The sequence below is a fragment of the Curcuma longa genome, chromosome 3 (genome assembly GCF_044706935.1).
Source record: "Curcuma longa cultivar G26 ecotype Majalengka, Jawa Barat chromosome 3, ITB_CL_G26_1.1, whole genome shotgun sequence".
NCBI lineage: Eukaryota > Viridiplantae > Streptophyta > Magnoliopsida > Zingiberales > Zingiberaceae > Curcuma > Curcuma longa.
The window spans coordinates 2,408,112-2,425,378 of record NC_133863.1 but is presented as its reverse complement, the minus strand read 5'-3'; the positions used below and the strand labels follow the sequence as shown (position 1 = coordinate 2,425,378).

General features: G+C 43.9%; 5 protein-coding genes and 1 long non-coding RNA gene across 6 annotated transcripts; 3 read left to right on the top strand and 3 right to left on the bottom strand.

The window, feature by feature from the left end:
• Positions 1–680: 680 nt before the first annotated feature.
• LOC141824466 (uncharacterized) lies at positions 681–2,195 on the bottom strand. Its single transcript, XM_074711762.1, has 3 exons — positions 1,747–2,195; positions 1,542–1,679; positions 681–1,452 (listed from the first exon to the last, which is right to left on the bottom strand). The coding sequence occupies exons 1-3, from the start codon at positions 1,896–1,898 to the stop codon at positions 873–875; spliced, it is 870 nt and encodes a 289-aa protein (XP_074567863.1). The 5' UTR covers positions 1,899–2,195; the 3' UTR covers positions 681–872.
• Positions 2,196–2,564: 369 nt separating this feature from the next.
• Positions 2,565–5,933, top strand: LOC141824557 (GTP-binding protein At2g22870). Its single transcript, XM_074711864.1, has 5 exons — positions 2,565–3,268; positions 3,530–3,599; positions 4,015–4,177; positions 4,915–5,602; positions 5,681–5,933. Exons 1-4 carry the CDS (start codon positions 2,758–2,760, stop codon positions 5,131–5,133), a joined length of 963 nt encoding a protein of 320 aa, XP_074567965.1. The 5' UTR covers positions 2,565–2,757; the 3' UTR covers positions 5,134–5,602; positions 5,681–5,933.
• Positions 5,934–6,023: 90 nt separating this feature from the next.
• Positions 6,024–7,259, bottom strand: LOC141824521 (heat stress transcription factor C-1b-like). The gene is made up of 2 exons (XM_074711830.1): positions 6,901–7,259; positions 6,024–6,821 (listed from the first exon to the last, which is right to left on the bottom strand). Exons 1-2 carry the CDS (start codon positions 7,111–7,113, stop codon positions 6,141–6,143), a joined length of 894 nt encoding a protein of 297 aa, XP_074567931.1. The 5' UTR covers positions 7,114–7,259; the 3' UTR covers positions 6,024–6,140.
• LOC141824522 (uncharacterized) lies at positions 6,945–7,724 on the top strand. Its single transcript, XR_012601442.1, has 3 exons — positions 6,945–7,079; positions 7,146–7,211; positions 7,327–7,724. It is a non-coding gene; the product is annotated as an uncharacterized LOC141824522 (long non-coding RNA).
• Positions 7,725–10,728: 3,004 nt separating this feature from the next.
• LOC141823018 (uncharacterized) lies at positions 10,729–11,430 on the top strand. The gene has a single exon (XM_074710297.1). The coding sequence runs from the start codon at positions 10,729–10,731 to the stop codon at positions 11,428–11,430; it is 702 nt and encodes a 233-aa protein (XP_074566398.1).
• A 3,667-nt stretch (positions 11,431–15,097) lies between these two features.
• Positions 15,098–16,659, bottom strand: LOC141825341 (putative membrane-associated kinase regulator 2). Its single transcript, XM_074712724.1, has 2 exons — positions 15,471–16,659; positions 15,098–15,391 (listed from the first exon to the last, which is right to left on the bottom strand). The coding sequence occupies exons 1-2, from the start codon at positions 16,468–16,470 to the stop codon at positions 15,303–15,305; spliced, it is 1,089 nt and encodes a 362-aa protein (XP_074568825.1). The 5' UTR covers positions 16,471–16,659; the 3' UTR covers positions 15,098–15,302.
• Between the last annotated feature and the right edge of the window lie 608 nt (positions 16,660–17,267).

Genomic DNA, 17,267 nt, shown 5'->3' with positions numbered 1-17,267 from the left:
AACCCAATCAATGCACCAAACTCGTTTAGCTTGATCAAATTGCCACGGTTATGAAATTCTCATGTGTTCACACTATTTGCAGGCATATAATTGCAATTTCTATCCAACTGAAATTGATTGCGAGGACAAATCCAATCAAGATGATATCATAGAAGGGCCCCACATGACTTAATCCATTATGTTGACATGAAGCATCAACAAGACTCATCGCTGACGTGTTGTGGCTCTGTGGCTCGTTATCCAATCTCACTCTTAACTCTCCCATTTGAATAGTCTTTGCTTTTAATCTTGCCCTTTAAGTAAGATCAATTATTGCTTAATCACCCATGCATCATCTTAGCGTCGATAAACTGCGACAAGAATTTAACCATGGATTCCATGTGCATCTCGTCGACAATCATTGATGCAGTGGAATCTGATCCAAAGATCGTGAATGCCGCAAAAAAAGGGAGGGCAAATTGTGAGCGCTTCGAAATGGTCCCACGCGTCGAAAGCGACGAACATGGTGGTGGAAGAAAATAAATAAACTGAGAATAGAATCGCGACAAATGAACGGCGACGGCGGAGCTCGGCCGATGATGGCGCGGGGGCGGCCTTGTCGATGCATGCACGCCAACGGAAGAATCTCTGAAACCGTACCGACTCCAATAATTCATCCTTTTCGAGCAGAAAACGACAAATGAAAAAGGGGAAATATTTTGTTTTTATGGATAAATATCTAATTATTTGAGTGTTTGATGATGGAAAGGGAAAGTTAAGATTTATAGGGGGAAAAAAATATAAGAAGGGAAAGAAATATGGTGCCGGTTTTTATACGTCAAACTACTTCTTCTCGAACCAATCGACGGGCGGAGTGGACGTGGAGGACGGGGTTAGCCGGTGGTCCCCACCCAGGATGTGGACGCCAGCCCCCGGCGAAGCACCACCGAGTACTCCGGCAGCTCTCCCAGCCCCGCGAAGAGAGAGTCCTCCTCCTCCTCCTCCTCGCCTTCGCCCAGGAATTCCTCGCGCTCCTCAGGCAGCGCCGCTGCGGCCGCATCGGCCCCGGAGAAGAAGGCCGAGCCGTAGAGGAGTTCGCTGGATCCTGCGGCGGAGGGGGAGGCCGTGGAGCACACGTCGACGGGGAGCCACTGCGGGTGCGGGAGCAGCGACGACTCCTCCGGGATCAAGTCGGAGAACTTGGTGTCCTCCTCCAGCTCGATCGACTCCGGTGGGCTGGGTTCCCCCTGTGGGAGGGGCGGCGGCGGCGCAACCACTGGTAGGTGCTCCTCGAGGGGCGACCGCGGAGCTGGCGGCCCCGCGTTGTTGTGGTGGTGGTGGTTCTTGGGGAGCGGCCACGGGTGGTTGTGATCGAAGGAGTAGGTCACCACGATCATGGACGGGTCGAGCCGGCTCCGCTCCACCTGCTTCCTCCCCGGGCATCCCTTCGAACTGCTGCACCGGTAATAACCCCTGCTCCACCGACGATCAAACCAAAATGCCCAAATTTTGAGTTCGTTTCCATGAATTGATCGCCTATCTCAACCCCGTATTTAACTTACCTCGGATAAGGCGATCCCTTGATGGGCTTCTGACCGTACTTCCTCCAAGCCCACGAATCCGGTGGCGGAGCTCCCTCCCCGCTGCCCTTCGTCTCGCTTATCGGCACCGTCACCACCCGCTTCTCCACCACCCGCCGGCTGCTCCAATTCACTCACTCCAATTATTCAAATCAACAAGATCATAGAGCGCCACCAATCGACTCACCTTCTCTTAGGGGACGAAACCAAAGACTGCGCCGGCGGCCGCGAGTCATCGCCGGATCCAGCTGCCGCCGCCGGGCTCGAGTCGACTCCGACGTCCTCCTCGGGCTCGTACGTGTCCAGCTCGTCGTTGATGCTGCTGCTACCACCGTTCATTAATGATCCCCCCAAAACTGATTTCTAACACACGCGCTGAGACTGAATTGAAGAAACGAGAGGAAGAGTGGTTGGAAAACGGGGGCAAGAAGAGGAGCAGTTCTAATACCGATCGACGCTGGCATTAAAAAAAAAAGCATAAATTGGCCGTCGTTTTTGGCAGACGTCGTCTGCGAGTTGTTCTCCATGACTGCACTCACACGGGCGAATAACTCCAGCAAGACTGCATTCATACGGGCCAATAACTTCACTTAGTGCACAGTAGGTTGGATCATTTACCACTCGACTCGACTCGACTCGACTCAATCCGAATTATATCGGCATGTCTTGCCCGCAGCGAGTCCAACCTGAGTCTGCACAACCTAACACAGGATGGAACTCATCCACAAACTGAGCCATCAGCAACACCTTATCCTGACAAAGTTAGACACGCCATGAAAAAAAAGTCTAATGAACTATGTCCTCCTGCCAAACATGATCATTTACCATTATAACTTCCACCTAAATGTTGAAATAGGGGACAGCGACCGCCCTCGCGCCACCAACGCTTTCAAATCCTTATAAACGTGGGCCGGCCATTTATTTATGGCCCTTTTCGTTCTGATATCGGCCCATTTTTGATTCCACGTGACAAAATTTCAATATCTCTTCCGAGAGGCTCGAGCGAGACAGAAAACAGCTCTTCGGCCTTTAATTGACGTCATGTGGAATTTGTGACCCCACGAACGTATCAGTTGTGATTAGAGAAGACTCAGTTTCGTGTCGTGAGTGATGCAGCAGAGTTCTTGCCCTTATCGGTTAGGGCCAAGTGAGCTCTAGGGCGGCCAAGCTTTCGCACGCACGAACAAGCACCGTCACGATGCTTCTCCACCCTCGCCTCCTCCTCCTTCCGATCGTTTCCGGCTACCCTCCTCCCTCTGGATCCTTTCGTCTCCTCCTCTTCTCCGCCGGGAAAAAGACTCCCTCTCCCTTCCTTCCTCGCTCTTGTTCCTTCTCCACCAAAGCGCAGGTCGCCGCGTCCGCACCCTTGGAAATTGACGACTCCATCTCGCCCCGAATCGTAGAAGAGGGTGCCCAGGTACAGATACCATTCGACAGGCTCTTCGTTCCGCCGGGAGTGGACTTTGCCGGAGCGGCTGATGCTGCTAGTGCAAGGGTGCTCCGAGGATCTAACATCGTGCTGGGTCCCTACGCCCATGACGCTCAGATCTCCACCGCTGATTTCGTCAAAAGCAGTACGAAGACCGAGGACTGCCCCTCCGACGGCATCCCAGAGTTTGCCCTAGTTGGACGCTCAAACGTTGGCAAGTCGTCCCTCCTTAATTCCATTGTCAGGCGGAAGCGCCTCGCGCTCACCTCCAAGAAGCCCGGTATGCTATTCGTTGATGATACTTCTTTGCGACGTGCTACTTGGGTCTCACGGTTGGGATTTTTTTTTTCTCTCAGAGTTTAAGGAACAATAGTCGTGCATTCGATTTTATTTGATTGGAATTTCTATCATAGCGATTTCACGCTCTCATGATTACAAAGTGTCTAGTGGAGTGACTTGCAGAGATTTTTTGTTTTTTTTCGTTCTCCCTCTTCCCCACACGCCTCCAATCCTAGCTAAGTATAATCTTTGTTTATTTCAGGAAAAACTCAATGCATTAATCATTTTCGCATAAATGATTCTTGGTATCTGGTGGATCTGCCTGGTTATGGGTAATGTCTCTAATAAAGCTCTCTTTTTTATGACAAACCTCATACTATCGTGCTCACAATCATCTTTGCTGGTTGTGTAGCGTTCGTTTATTTATATGAATTCAGATACAATATTGCCTTTTTTCATTATTTTTTGGTGACTGGAATTTTCAGTTTCCAAACATTTAAGATTTGAAACCCAACTGGTCAAGATAACAACTTCAAATTTGTTTTTTTTTTTTTTGTTTTTAACAATGCTGATAGCAGAATGGCAAATAAGTGGTAATATAGCTATTTTCTTATGTCAGAAACTTTCTACCTAATCTAGATACCTCCTTGATTTCAATTTGTTAAAATTTAGCTCATGGTTCTATGGTGGTCTTACCTGTGATGAGCACTTGCAATTACTAATTCTTGAGACATTTTTTTAGAGCAGATATGCAGCTGCGCCACAGGAACTGCGGGTTAACTGGGATGATTTTACCAAAAGCTACTTTCTTAATCGGGCAACATTAGTATCTGTCTTCTTACTTATAGATGGCAGCATCCCTGCTAAGAAGATTGATCTTGAATATGCTAGTTGGCTGGGACAAAACCAGGTAAATTTTTATGGTTCACCAATTGTTTGTTTCTCAATTTCTTCTTAGTTGGCCTCATCTTGATGTGGGTTTTATGAATAGAGCTCTTTGCAATTCTAGCCAATTTACGCTTTGCGTTGGGTTCTAAATGCAACAAGAGTCATCAATAGCACCATTAGTGATGCCTTGAAACAATCCTAGCATATTTACTTATAAGTTCTTCTGGAGACCAAACAACTAACCACCACTCATATATATAACATCTCTTTTCCTCTTTCCTGTTTTCTTTTGTCCAATAACTATATTTTTTGTTTTTCATGTCTCATGGCTTGTCATGGAAAACAGCTTGTGGAACAATAACCATTATTTTCTACTCATTATCTGATTTTCCGTCTTACTGTTGTTAAATTTCTGCTAATTCAGTGTCTTTATATGGTCTACCAAGATGTTGTATTCTGACTCAATTTATCGATGATGGCTTGGAGTTGTGCCGCAATATACCGAATAATTGTGAAATTGTGACATCTCTCATTCCACTTTATTTTAGGCATATCAATAATGCAATGTGTTTTGTCTCTTCAAGGACTTTTAATAAAAGCTTGATGTGTCTTTGTTTCTGGACACCTAGATAAATTGTGTTTGGTTGTATCTATACAACAAGTTTGCATCAAGAGATTCTGAGTTGGTTAATTACTTAAAGTAGATGGCATCCTTTTCATGATTTTTACTTGGCACCTTTTTTCTCATGGACCCGTCAGATCCCCATGACAATTATCTTCACAAAGTGCGACAAGCGCAAAAAGAAGAAGAATGGTGGCAAAAGACCTGAAGAACATGTAGAAGACTTTCAAAAACTGATAAGTGAGTACTTCCAGGAAGCACCACCTTGGATAATGACTAGTAGTGTCACCAACCAAGGTCGGGATGAGATATTATTGCACATGGCTCAGTTGAGGAACTACTGGCTTAAGCACTAGCATAAGGTCCGGTGCAGCACCATCAAATGTAGTTCAGGACCACAGCAAGAGAATGAAAAAGAAATCAAAGGTATTGAGATATTTCTCCATTCTGCAGGCTTATCCTGTGGCCCTCAAACCTACCTCTCAAGATTATGGAATTGGCTCTGGCCTGCTTTTCAGACAGAATGGCTGTACAAAGTTGATACAAAATATTTTTCAGCATCTCGCTTGTCACATCTTTTTTGCATTAACTGACCTGATGCTAACGTGTTTATGTTTGTACCTGGAAAATACTGAAAGATATTTACTTAATTGTGGATTCACTAAAAGAGCGTGAGGATTATAAATGAAGCTGTAAAAAAACATTGCCGTGCACGTTCAATCTTAAGGTCGATGTCTGATACGATACATAATGATGAACAACTGTGATAGCATACCCCCATTTTCTGCTCCAAATCCACAGTGGACCACCCTGGTTCTTCTCACGGTAAGATATTCATGCTTAAAGTTTCTCACTGTTTTCTTTTTCTCCGAACAGATAATGATTTGTTGCACCTCTGTTCAGGTTACAAATTAAATGCTGGGATTACGACCTGCCGATTAGGCATCTCTCAAATGGCCCACACACTAATTATTTCATGTAGGCCGTGCCCCCCTCATCCTTCTCAACAAAAGGCACGTCGTGAGATTCCCTGCTTCCTTATCTCATACTCTAGCGAAGCAACAGACTTGGGCCTGTTGGCGCTCCCTCGACGCCATGAAGAGTCGCAGCTCCGATAACACTTGCTGCAAGCGAAAACGATGGGTTAATATATATGGTAAATCTTTGCTATCATTTCTGACCTTTGTGCCGTTCAAAGATTTTCATATATATATTGATAGATATGGAGAAGATTATATAGGTTTGTTTTCATTAAATTTATTAGCTGAGCTTTATGAAAAGTACACAAATATCTTCCTAACGCACAGGTGCAAGACTGGATTTGGAGTGGTGCTTTGTCCTTGCTCGATTAATTAATCAAACATTAGAAAAATACGTGGCCCAGTAAAGAGAAGGGGAAATTGGCGGCTGCTGCTGCTGTCTCTGAGCTCGTGCCGAGTCCAACCTCGTGCGGGTTGACGACGGTACCAACCGGAATAGGGTTGAAGGTATTCTGGATTGCAACGCTAGGGTATACTTCGGCGAGCAACGATGGCTCACGAACTGTTTGTTGAAAGGCCTCTGAGACTATAACAGGGAGCTCCTGCGGCGGATGCGGAGGAGGCAGCGTCGGCATGACGCTAGCGAGACGCCTCTTCTTGGCCTCCGTCGAGTACTGCAGCTTCTTGGAGTGGACGAGTCTGGACACGAGCTGAGGCTCTTCGGCCATCTTGAGGAGGAAGGAGAGCATCTGACGCGGCTTCCTCTCGGTCGCCTGCAACCGCTTGCTCATCTGCTGGAGCTCTTCGTCGAGCACCATCTGCTCTTGCCGTAGCCGGTGGAGCTCCTGCAGCAGCACCGCGTCCTCCACTTCCCCTTCCATGTCTGCAGGCGCTGCCGTGTCTTTCTTTTCATCGTTGTTGATACCGCCGCTACTGCTGCCAGTAGCATCGTAAAATTGGCTCTTCTTGGTCCTTCGTGTGATTCGAGGGAGGAGGTCAATCTGCCCTCTGAGGAACAACAGATGAGCAAATTCCCATCTATCCGGATCCACCTTCCTGAATCCCTGATCCAATATGCAATCTAATAAAGTAAAATGGAATTAACCGAAGAGAAATTGACCAGAAATAATGCTGAGTGAGTACATAAGTGTTAAGCTGGCGGACGAAGCTGGAGAAGTTGTTATGCTTGAAGTACAAGGGCAGAAGAAGCTGAGAGAAGTCACTGGGATTGAGCACCAGGAAGCTGTTGTCCCCCTTCCCCCACCGGATCAGCAAATTCGTCCTCGGGTCGCTTACCATCTCATACGTCTTCGCCACGAAAGGTGCCACTTGCAAATTGTGATCCATCTTCTCCATTTCTATATATTTACTCAAATTATATACTGAAGCATGCAGGCAAAGAAGAACAAGCAACGCCCGAAGAGGCAACGAATGGACAATTGGGAGCCAAGCCAGTTCGTGCTCCTCTTCTTCTTTGCTCTCTCTCACCTATCGATTACGCTTTAATTTATAGCCTCTCGCTCAATCATCATATATAGTTTATTTAATTGCAGCTCTTCTCTCTCGTAGGCCACAAGGAGAATCCGGACGCCTACTGATTATTGATCCTTCGTAGCGAGTTGCGAACTAGAAGAGGTCACGGAATTCACTGTGCGTGCGTTGTTACGCTTTTCATTCGCGGACGTGTCTCATGTGGTCTAACAGTAGTTTGGTGTGTGTTTTTCTCCGATGTATATTGGCGTGCGTCAAACATCATACTCGTGGCAATGGCATGGGTGTCTTGTGGATCCAGCCTCAACAGTGACCTCGATCAGTCAAGTGAAACAGTAGATTTCTTGTTCTTATTGTCAATTTAGAAAGACAGACGCAATTTGATGCTCTGATTTAGCTACAATGCCCGCCGTCCTTTTGATTCCTTCACTTCCAATACGATAGTGTTAAATAATGCGTCAGATCTCCTTTCATAATCCATGCCCATATTTGCACCATTTAAGTGGCTACAGAGCAACATTTAATTCTGACTTTTTACGCAGGGAATTGAAGGTCCTCTCCTCCTTTATTTTGTAAATGTTTTTCCAAAGGAAAGTTTTACAAACAAAATTTTTATATGGATAAACTATTCCTCATCCTCCTCCAACTTCGCCTTGTTTTCCATGCCACGCTGATACTGTTAAAAACAAAAAGAAGTCTAAGAAAGTATTTTCTAAGCAAAGTGAAGAAAGAACTAGAGTACGAATTTTGCAGGTAGAATAATCAGTCAAACAAGAAACCGAAAGGAGAGTGTGCCGTGCCCCTGGAATTAGGCTACGCTGCCGTTTACCTCATCGACACCGTGATTAGAGATGTATGGAGTGTTGAGCAACAGAATTTTTTTCTCTTCTTTTTTACCTTTAGTTTTTCTCGATTGCCCATATGTTCATCGATTTCATTTGATGAACGAATCTCCATAATAAATATTCCGGGATCTTCTTTCGATAGGTCTCCATGGTGGCGACTGATTCATCAAGCATTCTAATCATTCATGAGAAGATAGTAACGAATCAGGGGAATGTGAGCCAACGGAATCACTTGGGCGGAATTAGGTGTATATAATATCCCCAAATCTCACCATCACTATCCTTCATTTCGTTTTTTTTATTGGATGATATATATAATTGGTTATATATATTTTGAAAACTGATATCTTATAAATTCAAGAAAATTTAAAAATATATTTAAAAAAAATCTAAAATCTAAGAAATTATTGAAATTCTAAAAACTATAAATTATTTTTGTTGAACCCGCATAGTGACAGTTAAAAAATCATAATTATTATAATATGAATATTTTTAAATATGTATCTAAGTGTGTATTATAATAATTATAAATATATATATAATATTAGAATTTCATAATTACTGCAATGAATTCGATAGGTCAGAATTTAAATAAAATATATATATATTGAAGGATAATTGAGCATTATATTATACATGAATTACTCAAAATGAAACTCCTCTTTTATATTTTCAAAAAAGGGGAAACTCTTTTAGCTTTCATCCCATTTAAATATATAAGGAGAGTTTTGATTACTAATTTATTAATTAATTTATTGTACAACTGATTTGATAGGGACGGAATCAGAATATTTATATAAGTCCTAAAAAATTAAGGGAAGGGCCGCCCATTCGCCCCATCCTTATACTCTTACACCTCAATTGCAAAAAATTAAAATAAAATAAACTATTAACTATTGCCAAATCTTGGAAGTGACATTTTAGAATCTGAAAAAGGTACATCAGCATTAATTGGCAGAAGATTAGTTTTTATAAGCCATAGAAATTTAAGTTACAAATTAATAAGGTTGACAAAAAAATTAGTTAACTATTGGTCATAAGATCTGGTGATGTCATCAGCAATAATTGGCAAGGCTACATACATTGAATTTGGCCCTAATTATTATTAAAAATAATAATCATAATAATATTTTTTTATATTTCTTATTTTAAAAATAGTTTTAATTCAATGTCATTATCATAACACAACGTGTAACAATCATAACAACTCAAATATATTAAAATAAATTATTTTTCAATTTAATTTGATAAAAATATTATATACATATATATATATAACAGTTTCATTTAAATATTTTTTATCAACTTAATTGAAAATTCTTAAATTTATTAAAATCACTTTAATTTTTACTATTTTAAAATAATTCTAATTAAATTTAAGTAATTTTAAATAAATTGATCACAAAATGTTCTATTATAATATTTTTAATCAAATCAAATTAATTTATTTTAACATATTCTGATAATTACAACTTAAAATATGCATATTTTAAAGATGAAAAATAAGTCGAGTAGTATTTATTTATGTTTTTAAATGCCCTTACATGTTTTTTTAAAATTATTTTTAACCGTTAGATTTTATACCGTCGATAAAAAAAATATCTATGCGATCCAGCAAGAAAATTGATATGCGACCGCAAACATGTAGAGGTCGAATTCCACTGGAGGAAGATGATGTTCTCATTGCAAATGCTATCGCAAGGGACCAGAAGCATTGATGAAGTTCAAGAACTAGATAACCCTAAAAGATGAAGTATTTAACTAAGTAACCCTAAATTGCCTAATAAATTGGCAACCTTTGATCATAGAATTATTGGTTCTAAGTTATATTTATCGACTTTGATTGATCACGATACTTTGCGTAGATTTACAAAGGTATAAGTCTAAGGGAATTAGATGTCATCACCAACTAGGTTTAATTGATTCAATGGACCAAATAGATACTTGGATGTGTCTTCTAGTCAATTAGAACCCTATAAGAAATTGGTGAGCTTTGAGTTACAATTTAGCACAAAATCATTCTGATAGTTTGCCTTGATTTAAAATTACAGCTTCAATATAACTCGTTAGTAATCTCCATCATACTTAGGGAGGAGAGTATATTAATGTTGAGATATTAATAGGCTTGTTCTATCCCTCCCTCTCACAAAATTCAGACTCAAACTATGTACCTAAAAGTTGCATTTAAGAACTACTCCCTCTTTATCTAGACCTATTAGAAAATCATCTTTTGAGGCATGATTGAATTGATTATTGCTGAGTATATTTATTGAAGTGAACAAGAATTGAATTTTGACGAAGACGAAGTTGAGATAATGTCCTCTCCGTACTAATCTTGGATCCACTAAGTGGCTATCCAGCAATAACCAAGATTAAGTCAACTACTGTGGCTTCTGAAACTTGTAGTCAATTCACGCATTATTTGAATTAGTATCTAGCTACCATTAACATTCAACTCGACGTCTAAAAGCAGTCACACATCGAATACCTGCATCAGTCACGCATTGCTGGTTCAATCATTAATAGATAATTGGAATTTCATATATGTTGGTGCGGAACGTGTCGTCGCCGGCGACGATGACGAACTCCGTATAAGAACCAGAGGAAGAGCAGAGCATAGGGAACAGATTGAATCATGGCAACTGAGAAGGAATCGGGGAATGCGAAGCAGCTTGCGCATCCTTCGCTGGATCAGGAAGCGGCCGCGGCCTGCCGGTGGCGCTCGGCCCATTACCTCCGCCGCCGCCGGTGCGCCTTCTGGTGCTTCGGGTGCTTTGGCGCGGCAGTGATCGTCCTCGGCATCACCGCCCTCGTCCTCGCCTTAACCCTCTTCAAGGTCAAGGACCCCGAATTCACCATCAACTCCCTCTCCCTCGCAGGCTCCCACTTCGCCGTGGCCAACGGCGCCGTCGACGACGACGTTCTCTCCGTCTTCCTTTTCAACTTCACGTTCGAGGCCGACGTATCCCTCAAGAACCCCAACGTAGCGTCGTTCCGGTTCGGGAGCACCGCGACGACGTTTTTCTACGAGGAGACGGCGGTGGGGGTGGCGTACGCGCCGGCCGGGGAGGTAGGGGCGGACCGGACGGTGAGAATGACGGTGAGGGTCGATGTGATGACCAATCCGGTGGCGAGGAGGATGAACGTGACGGCCGAGAAGCTAGTGACGGGGGTGGAGGTGGAGCTGAAGAGCTTGACGGAGGTGCAGGGGAGGATGAAGGTGTGGGGGATGTACAAGCGGGACCTAGACGTGAAGGTCAGTTGCGATATCACGCTGCAGGTGTCGATGGCGTATCAGGGCATCAAGAACACACGATGTTCTGCAGCGGTCGAGTGAGCAGGATCGAATTTAATTGAAGCATTAATATTTAGCAAAGATCTACTCTTTGAAGATTGATTTTATAAGAACGATACAATTAATCATAGTGGTAGAAAGATATATGTTTACATTGTATGTTATTCATTTTCGGTGTAATGGTTCGATGCATTCTCAAGAAGGAAGGAGCTTTCGTTGTGACCTTCGCTTCTTATCAACATGATCTTATTGATGCGGTGGAATCCTGTTACTCTGACGTGGTATTTCTAGCCACAGATCAAGTTAATCTGTAAAGGTACGAGTCAAACGAAGGTCCAAGTTTAAGTTAACTTGGCGTGACGAGTAATATGAGTCCAGGAGAAACAATTTCATCAGGTGATGAGATAGCTAGCTGTCGCCTCCGACTCTAACTGTACATCAGGTTCAACAGGGACTCAGTCTTGGATCATAGTCATCTCGGTTTCGACCCTCTCGATCTTGACCATCTCAGATTCGATTATATGGCCACTCGGCCACTCAGTCACTCGCCCTTGACCATCTCAATCTCAGCCCTCTCGATCTCGACCATCTCGGACTCGCCCACACGACCATCTAGCCACTGACTACTCGATCACTCAGCCTCTCGCCCACTGGATCTCGACCATGTCAGTCTTGGCCCTCTCGATGTCGGCCATATCAGATTTGACCACTCGACTATTCGACCACTCCCTCTCTCTCGACCATCTTGGTCTCAGTCATCCCATTCGACCATTCAGTCATCTCGACTACATGACCTCTCAGTCCCTCGACCATATGACTACTCGGTCCCTCCATCTCTCTCAGCCACTCGGCCATCTCGACCACACGGTCTCGATCATCTCAGCCACTCAAGCACTCCAATTCTTCGACCACCTAACAGCTTAGCAACTTGACCGCCTCATCTCAACACCTCCCCATACCTCACACAGAAGCTGCCAAAAATCCTAAAACGTGCGATGTCTACCAAAGGGTCAGGGTGGTTATGAGGTTGTCAGACCTGATTCCTCGAATACCTTCATACCTGCACATACAATTAAAAGGTAAGAATAATCAACAACTGTCGAATCACATAGCGGTTATAAGGTTAACAAATTAGGTCCCCAGATGTCTCATGTCGAGGTCCCATATCAGTAATTGTCAGAATTGATCTTTTCGAGTCCGACCGATGAGTTCTCCTGGGTCGACGTGGAGATGCCTCTCCTATAGATATATATGCTCTTTAACATGTATAGAAAATTCTTTCAGCAATTTCATACACCTCTTCTTCTGTATTATCATCTTTTTTCATGAATACTAATTTGAACGTCAGAATGGTTTATAGGAAATTCTCGACACCAATCTAACCTTCTCGCTCATTTACTTTTAGGTTACTTCACCGACAAAAATGAGATCTCGCATGATTCGAACGCTTTACTAGTTGATAGTTTAACTGTCTACCACATCCGACCGAAACAGTCATCATCAATTGATGTTATCAACAAGAACTGGTCTCATTTTATATTGATATCCACTTTGCCAAAGACGAATTGAGTAAAATTCACCGATCACTGGTATCATCAATATACAAATAAAAGAAACAGAGCAAGAGCAGAGGATAATGGAGTTACTCGTATATAGAAACAGAGCAGGAGCAGGGCACGGCGTATAAAACCATGGGAGAACAAGGTGGGAGTAGAGAAGACGAAGCCCCTCCCCATCGCGCAGTACACCTCCACTGACCTCAGACGAGGAAAGCAGCACCGCCGAGTCAGCTCTTCCCGTGGTTCTCGGTCCCGCGGCTGCTGTGGCTAGGCTGTTATGGTCCTCGGGATGACCGCTATTGTCCATGCCTTCACCCTCCTCCAGCTCAAGTGGCCCAAGCTCGCAGTGAACTCCCTCACCTGGACAGGCCCTTTCAGGAGCAGCACGACAGCGTTCCTCTATAACGAGACGGTGGTGGGGGTGGCGTACGCGCCGGAGGCCGAGGATTGATCGATGAACGTGACTATGGTTCTAACGATGACTCCGTTCGTGAGGACGATGAACTTCACGGCGTCGAGGCCGATCAATAAATCAGTAGTTTAATATTGATCAATTAATATTATCAATGTATTTTTAATTAAAATTAGAAAGTAAAAAAATACAAATAGAATGACCTCGTATTATCATTTTAATATGAGAAAATATCATCAAAATATTTTACTTTGAAAATTATTTTAATGAAGTTCTACCGTTTAAAATCCATAAGTAAAAAATCGTAATTTAAATCCTCAAGGTATTAGTAGTCACAAACTATCATTTCCATCACTGAATAATAATAAAAAAAAAGAGCACAATTGGTAGTAGTATAGTTTGAATTTCAATTGGGGTAAATATTTTTAATTATATATAAGTTGTATTTTAATTTTATTTGATAGTTAAATTAGAGAGGAAAATAATTTATTTAATATCAAAAATATACCTATGCAATAATTATTCCCGATGTAATAATATCATGCACCAATTAAGTTGCTTTTGTCCACTGTTCCACCCGTTGGATGATTAAGCAATCAAACAATCCATACACGAAACTACAGTGATGAGTAAAAATTGCAATGTGTTAAAGAATTAATTTTTAATAAAAAAATTACACATTAAATACTTTTATATTAAAATTTTATTTATCAACTTACTTAAAACTATTTAAATTTAATTAACATCGCTTTAACCAGATTAAATTTAGTATAAATATTTATAAACTATATAATAGCTATAATGGTGTAGTAAAGATTTAATAATTGTTAAAAATAGTAAGTATTATTAAAGAAAAAAAAACACAACTTTGGATTCCTACTGCCTTTAATTGGACATTCCCACTGCTTTATAGTCGTGGGCTTCATGTCTTCTAAAGCATATTTTAACTGACTTTAATTTTCTATTCCAAATAATTAAAATATACATAAACTTTGATACGCCGTGCAAGATAAACAAAGCGAAATCTAGCGCAATGATGAGTCAAAGTTGAGCAGCTCCGTCTCGGCTGTGATCGAGTAGCACAAGTCATTATTCGACTGCTGCAAATACTGCTCCAAGTGAAGTCGCCTGCAGGTGGCTGCAGCCCTCTCTCGGTGGAAGCGTTGGCTGCTTCGTGATCGTCATTTCATGCATGCAGTGGCATTGGAGAAGAACCCTATGCTAACTCATCCATGAGAAAGCAGGCAAATTTTCCAATGTCAGTGTGACCACAAGAGGGAGAGAGAGAGAGAGGATGAAGGAAATGGAGGCAATTAGTGGGGTAGAGAGAGGAGCGAGGGGTGGTGGCTCATTTTTTTTTTCAGTGGTCAAAGCTTTTATTGTTCCGGTCATTGTCTTCACTTTTCTTTTCAGAACTGAAACAACAAAAAGAACGGGAGGATTTCGTGTTGCCGATGTCCTAACCTACGCGCTCGCCCCTTGGAAAGCCAAGGGAAAGAAGGTAAGAGACGACCTCTGCTTCCGAAAAAGAAAAACAAAGACTGTCGCCAGTTACTTAAATATTCAAAAGGATGGCACGATTTCCAACACTTGGAATCATTCAGGTCTTTGTCGTCTCCCGGTGCTCTTGTCCTCTTCCTCGCCATCATTCCAGGACCATAATTGGTTGGTTGCATTGCTTCGGGGTGCATCAAGAACATATCAGATCATTAGATGTCTTAGAAGACGAGCAGTCGAGTAATCAAACGACCACCAGAATTCTTTGTAGTTACAAACGTTACATGGAAATGTACGTGGAAGGGAGCGCAAGCGGTTTTTCGCGCGAACCGCTGACATAAACGCGGAGTAAACAGTGTGATAGATAAAGAAATGACGGGATTTGATTTTCATGGTGAATTGAAATCGATCTCCGTTTTAATAAAAATTCAGAACGGACTATATGATCATACGACGTGGCTGCAGCTGTTGCTGGATTCTGCTAATCTGCCGTCGCCGGGATCGCTTCTTGATCGAGTAAGCGGCGACTCGGAACCTGCAGAGAGAATTGACCCCGCGAGTTAGATTATTACACATGGGGGTGGTGGGGATTCGACCTCGAGAGATGATGGTACCTTTGTTGAAGGAGCGCTTGCAGTGGGCGATGGCGCTTTGGATGCCGTCTTGCTGCTCCAGGAGCGAGTCGTCGCGTCGCCCGGACACCAGCGACGGAGAGCGGAACGAGACGGCGGCCGACGCTGATCGGCTCTTCCTCAGCCGTCGGCACACCACCCTCAGCCCCGCTGGGATGTTCGCATCTCGAACCTTCAACGATCGCTTGCAGCCACTCGCCGCCGAAGATTGATCTTTCGGGTGATCTCCGAAGCTATCCTCGCCTAGCTCCCCGGCGGGCCGCACCTTACCGGCGTCGCTGGATCCCAGCGGCCCGGAGAAGCGTAGCTTGTTGCCGTAACGCTTAGAGAACCGGACATAGAGCGGCTTGATCTTGCTGATGTATCGCCGAAGCACGTCCTTAGGAAGCCGACTCGAGCCGGAGCTGCTGCTGCAGGAGCTTCGGGAGCTGATGTCCCTGGTGAAGTGGGGCGCCTCCTCCTCGGTTTTGAAATTCACGAACGGTTTGTCAGCGGGATCAGCTCGCGGGAAGCTCGAATTCGATTTCCTGCGGAATCCCAGCTTGAAGGCGCGAAACTTGGCGACGGGTTTGAGAAATCCGGAAACTTGAGGCCTCGACGGACCTGGCTCCGACGCTGCAAAATCACTGAGCAAAGGCGGCTGAAGCGGGAGGAGGCTACCTTTGAGGAAGAGGTCGTCAGAGAAGACGGCGACGGCGTCGATTCGTCGGAGGCTGCCGCCGCCGCCTTCAAGATCGCACCTTGCACTCTCTGGGGACATCGCGAGCTCGAACTCGTCTTCCTCCTCATGCCGCGCTCCATCCGGCAGTGGTAAGGTGAACTCGAGGTCGAAGAAAGGGCCGTCGTCCTCACAATCTCCGCCGCCGCCGACGACGTCAACGGTGGTGGAGATGGTGGTGGCGACGATGGCGGCCCGTCTCGAAGAAAGGGAAAGTGGTCCGCCTCCATGTTTAGCTTGAGTGAGGAGTCTGAGGAGCTTCATGGCGCTCGCTCGCTGTGGGCTACGGCTTTGCCTTTAGGGATTTGCTTTGAGGGCTTTTGTAGTTGTGGAGGGAACAAGAAGAAAAGATCAAAAGGCAGGCTCAAGCTAAAGAAGGTCACGCATGCAATAGGGGGCGTGGTCCTGGTGCCGTGCATGAGCGCGCTCGGGCGCGGCGCGGCTCCTTCAGCAGCAGAGCGAAGGAGAGCAGTGGCATCAAGCTGACAGTAGTAGCCGCGTCATGAATCAGATTCGGATTCGGATTCGGATTCGATTGGAGAGCGAGAGCGAGAGGGAGAGCACGGCTGTCTGCTCTCCTTCCTGCCCGCCTTTGACCTGAGCCTGTGGCCTACGACAGGATAAAGCGACGTGATCTCAGCTGGCACGCTTCACGCGGGAGATCACATCCGCCGCTCATTTGACTCGATGCCAAAAAAAACAACCTTTTTTCCTACAGACAGAAAATCTAAATTATATTGCTAACACTTTTTTAGAACTAAATGTTTTTATTCTGTTGCAAGATAAATTTCAGGATGTGCATCAAAATGATGTGCAGCTAAACGTGTACTAGAAAAGTCCCCCATAAAGTGGTAAAATCAAGTAGGCGAAAAGGATTGGATATGTGCTCATATTTCTGAATCATGTCACTCATGCAAGGCAATGGATTGCATAACGATTTGCTCACAAGGTAAATAAAGTTTCCAAAAGGAATTGAAGTCGTCTTTTTATCTGTTTGGAGATGACTAGTGTGACTAAGTGCGAGGCATGTGCAGCACTGAGCTTCTCCAAAGCAGAGGGAG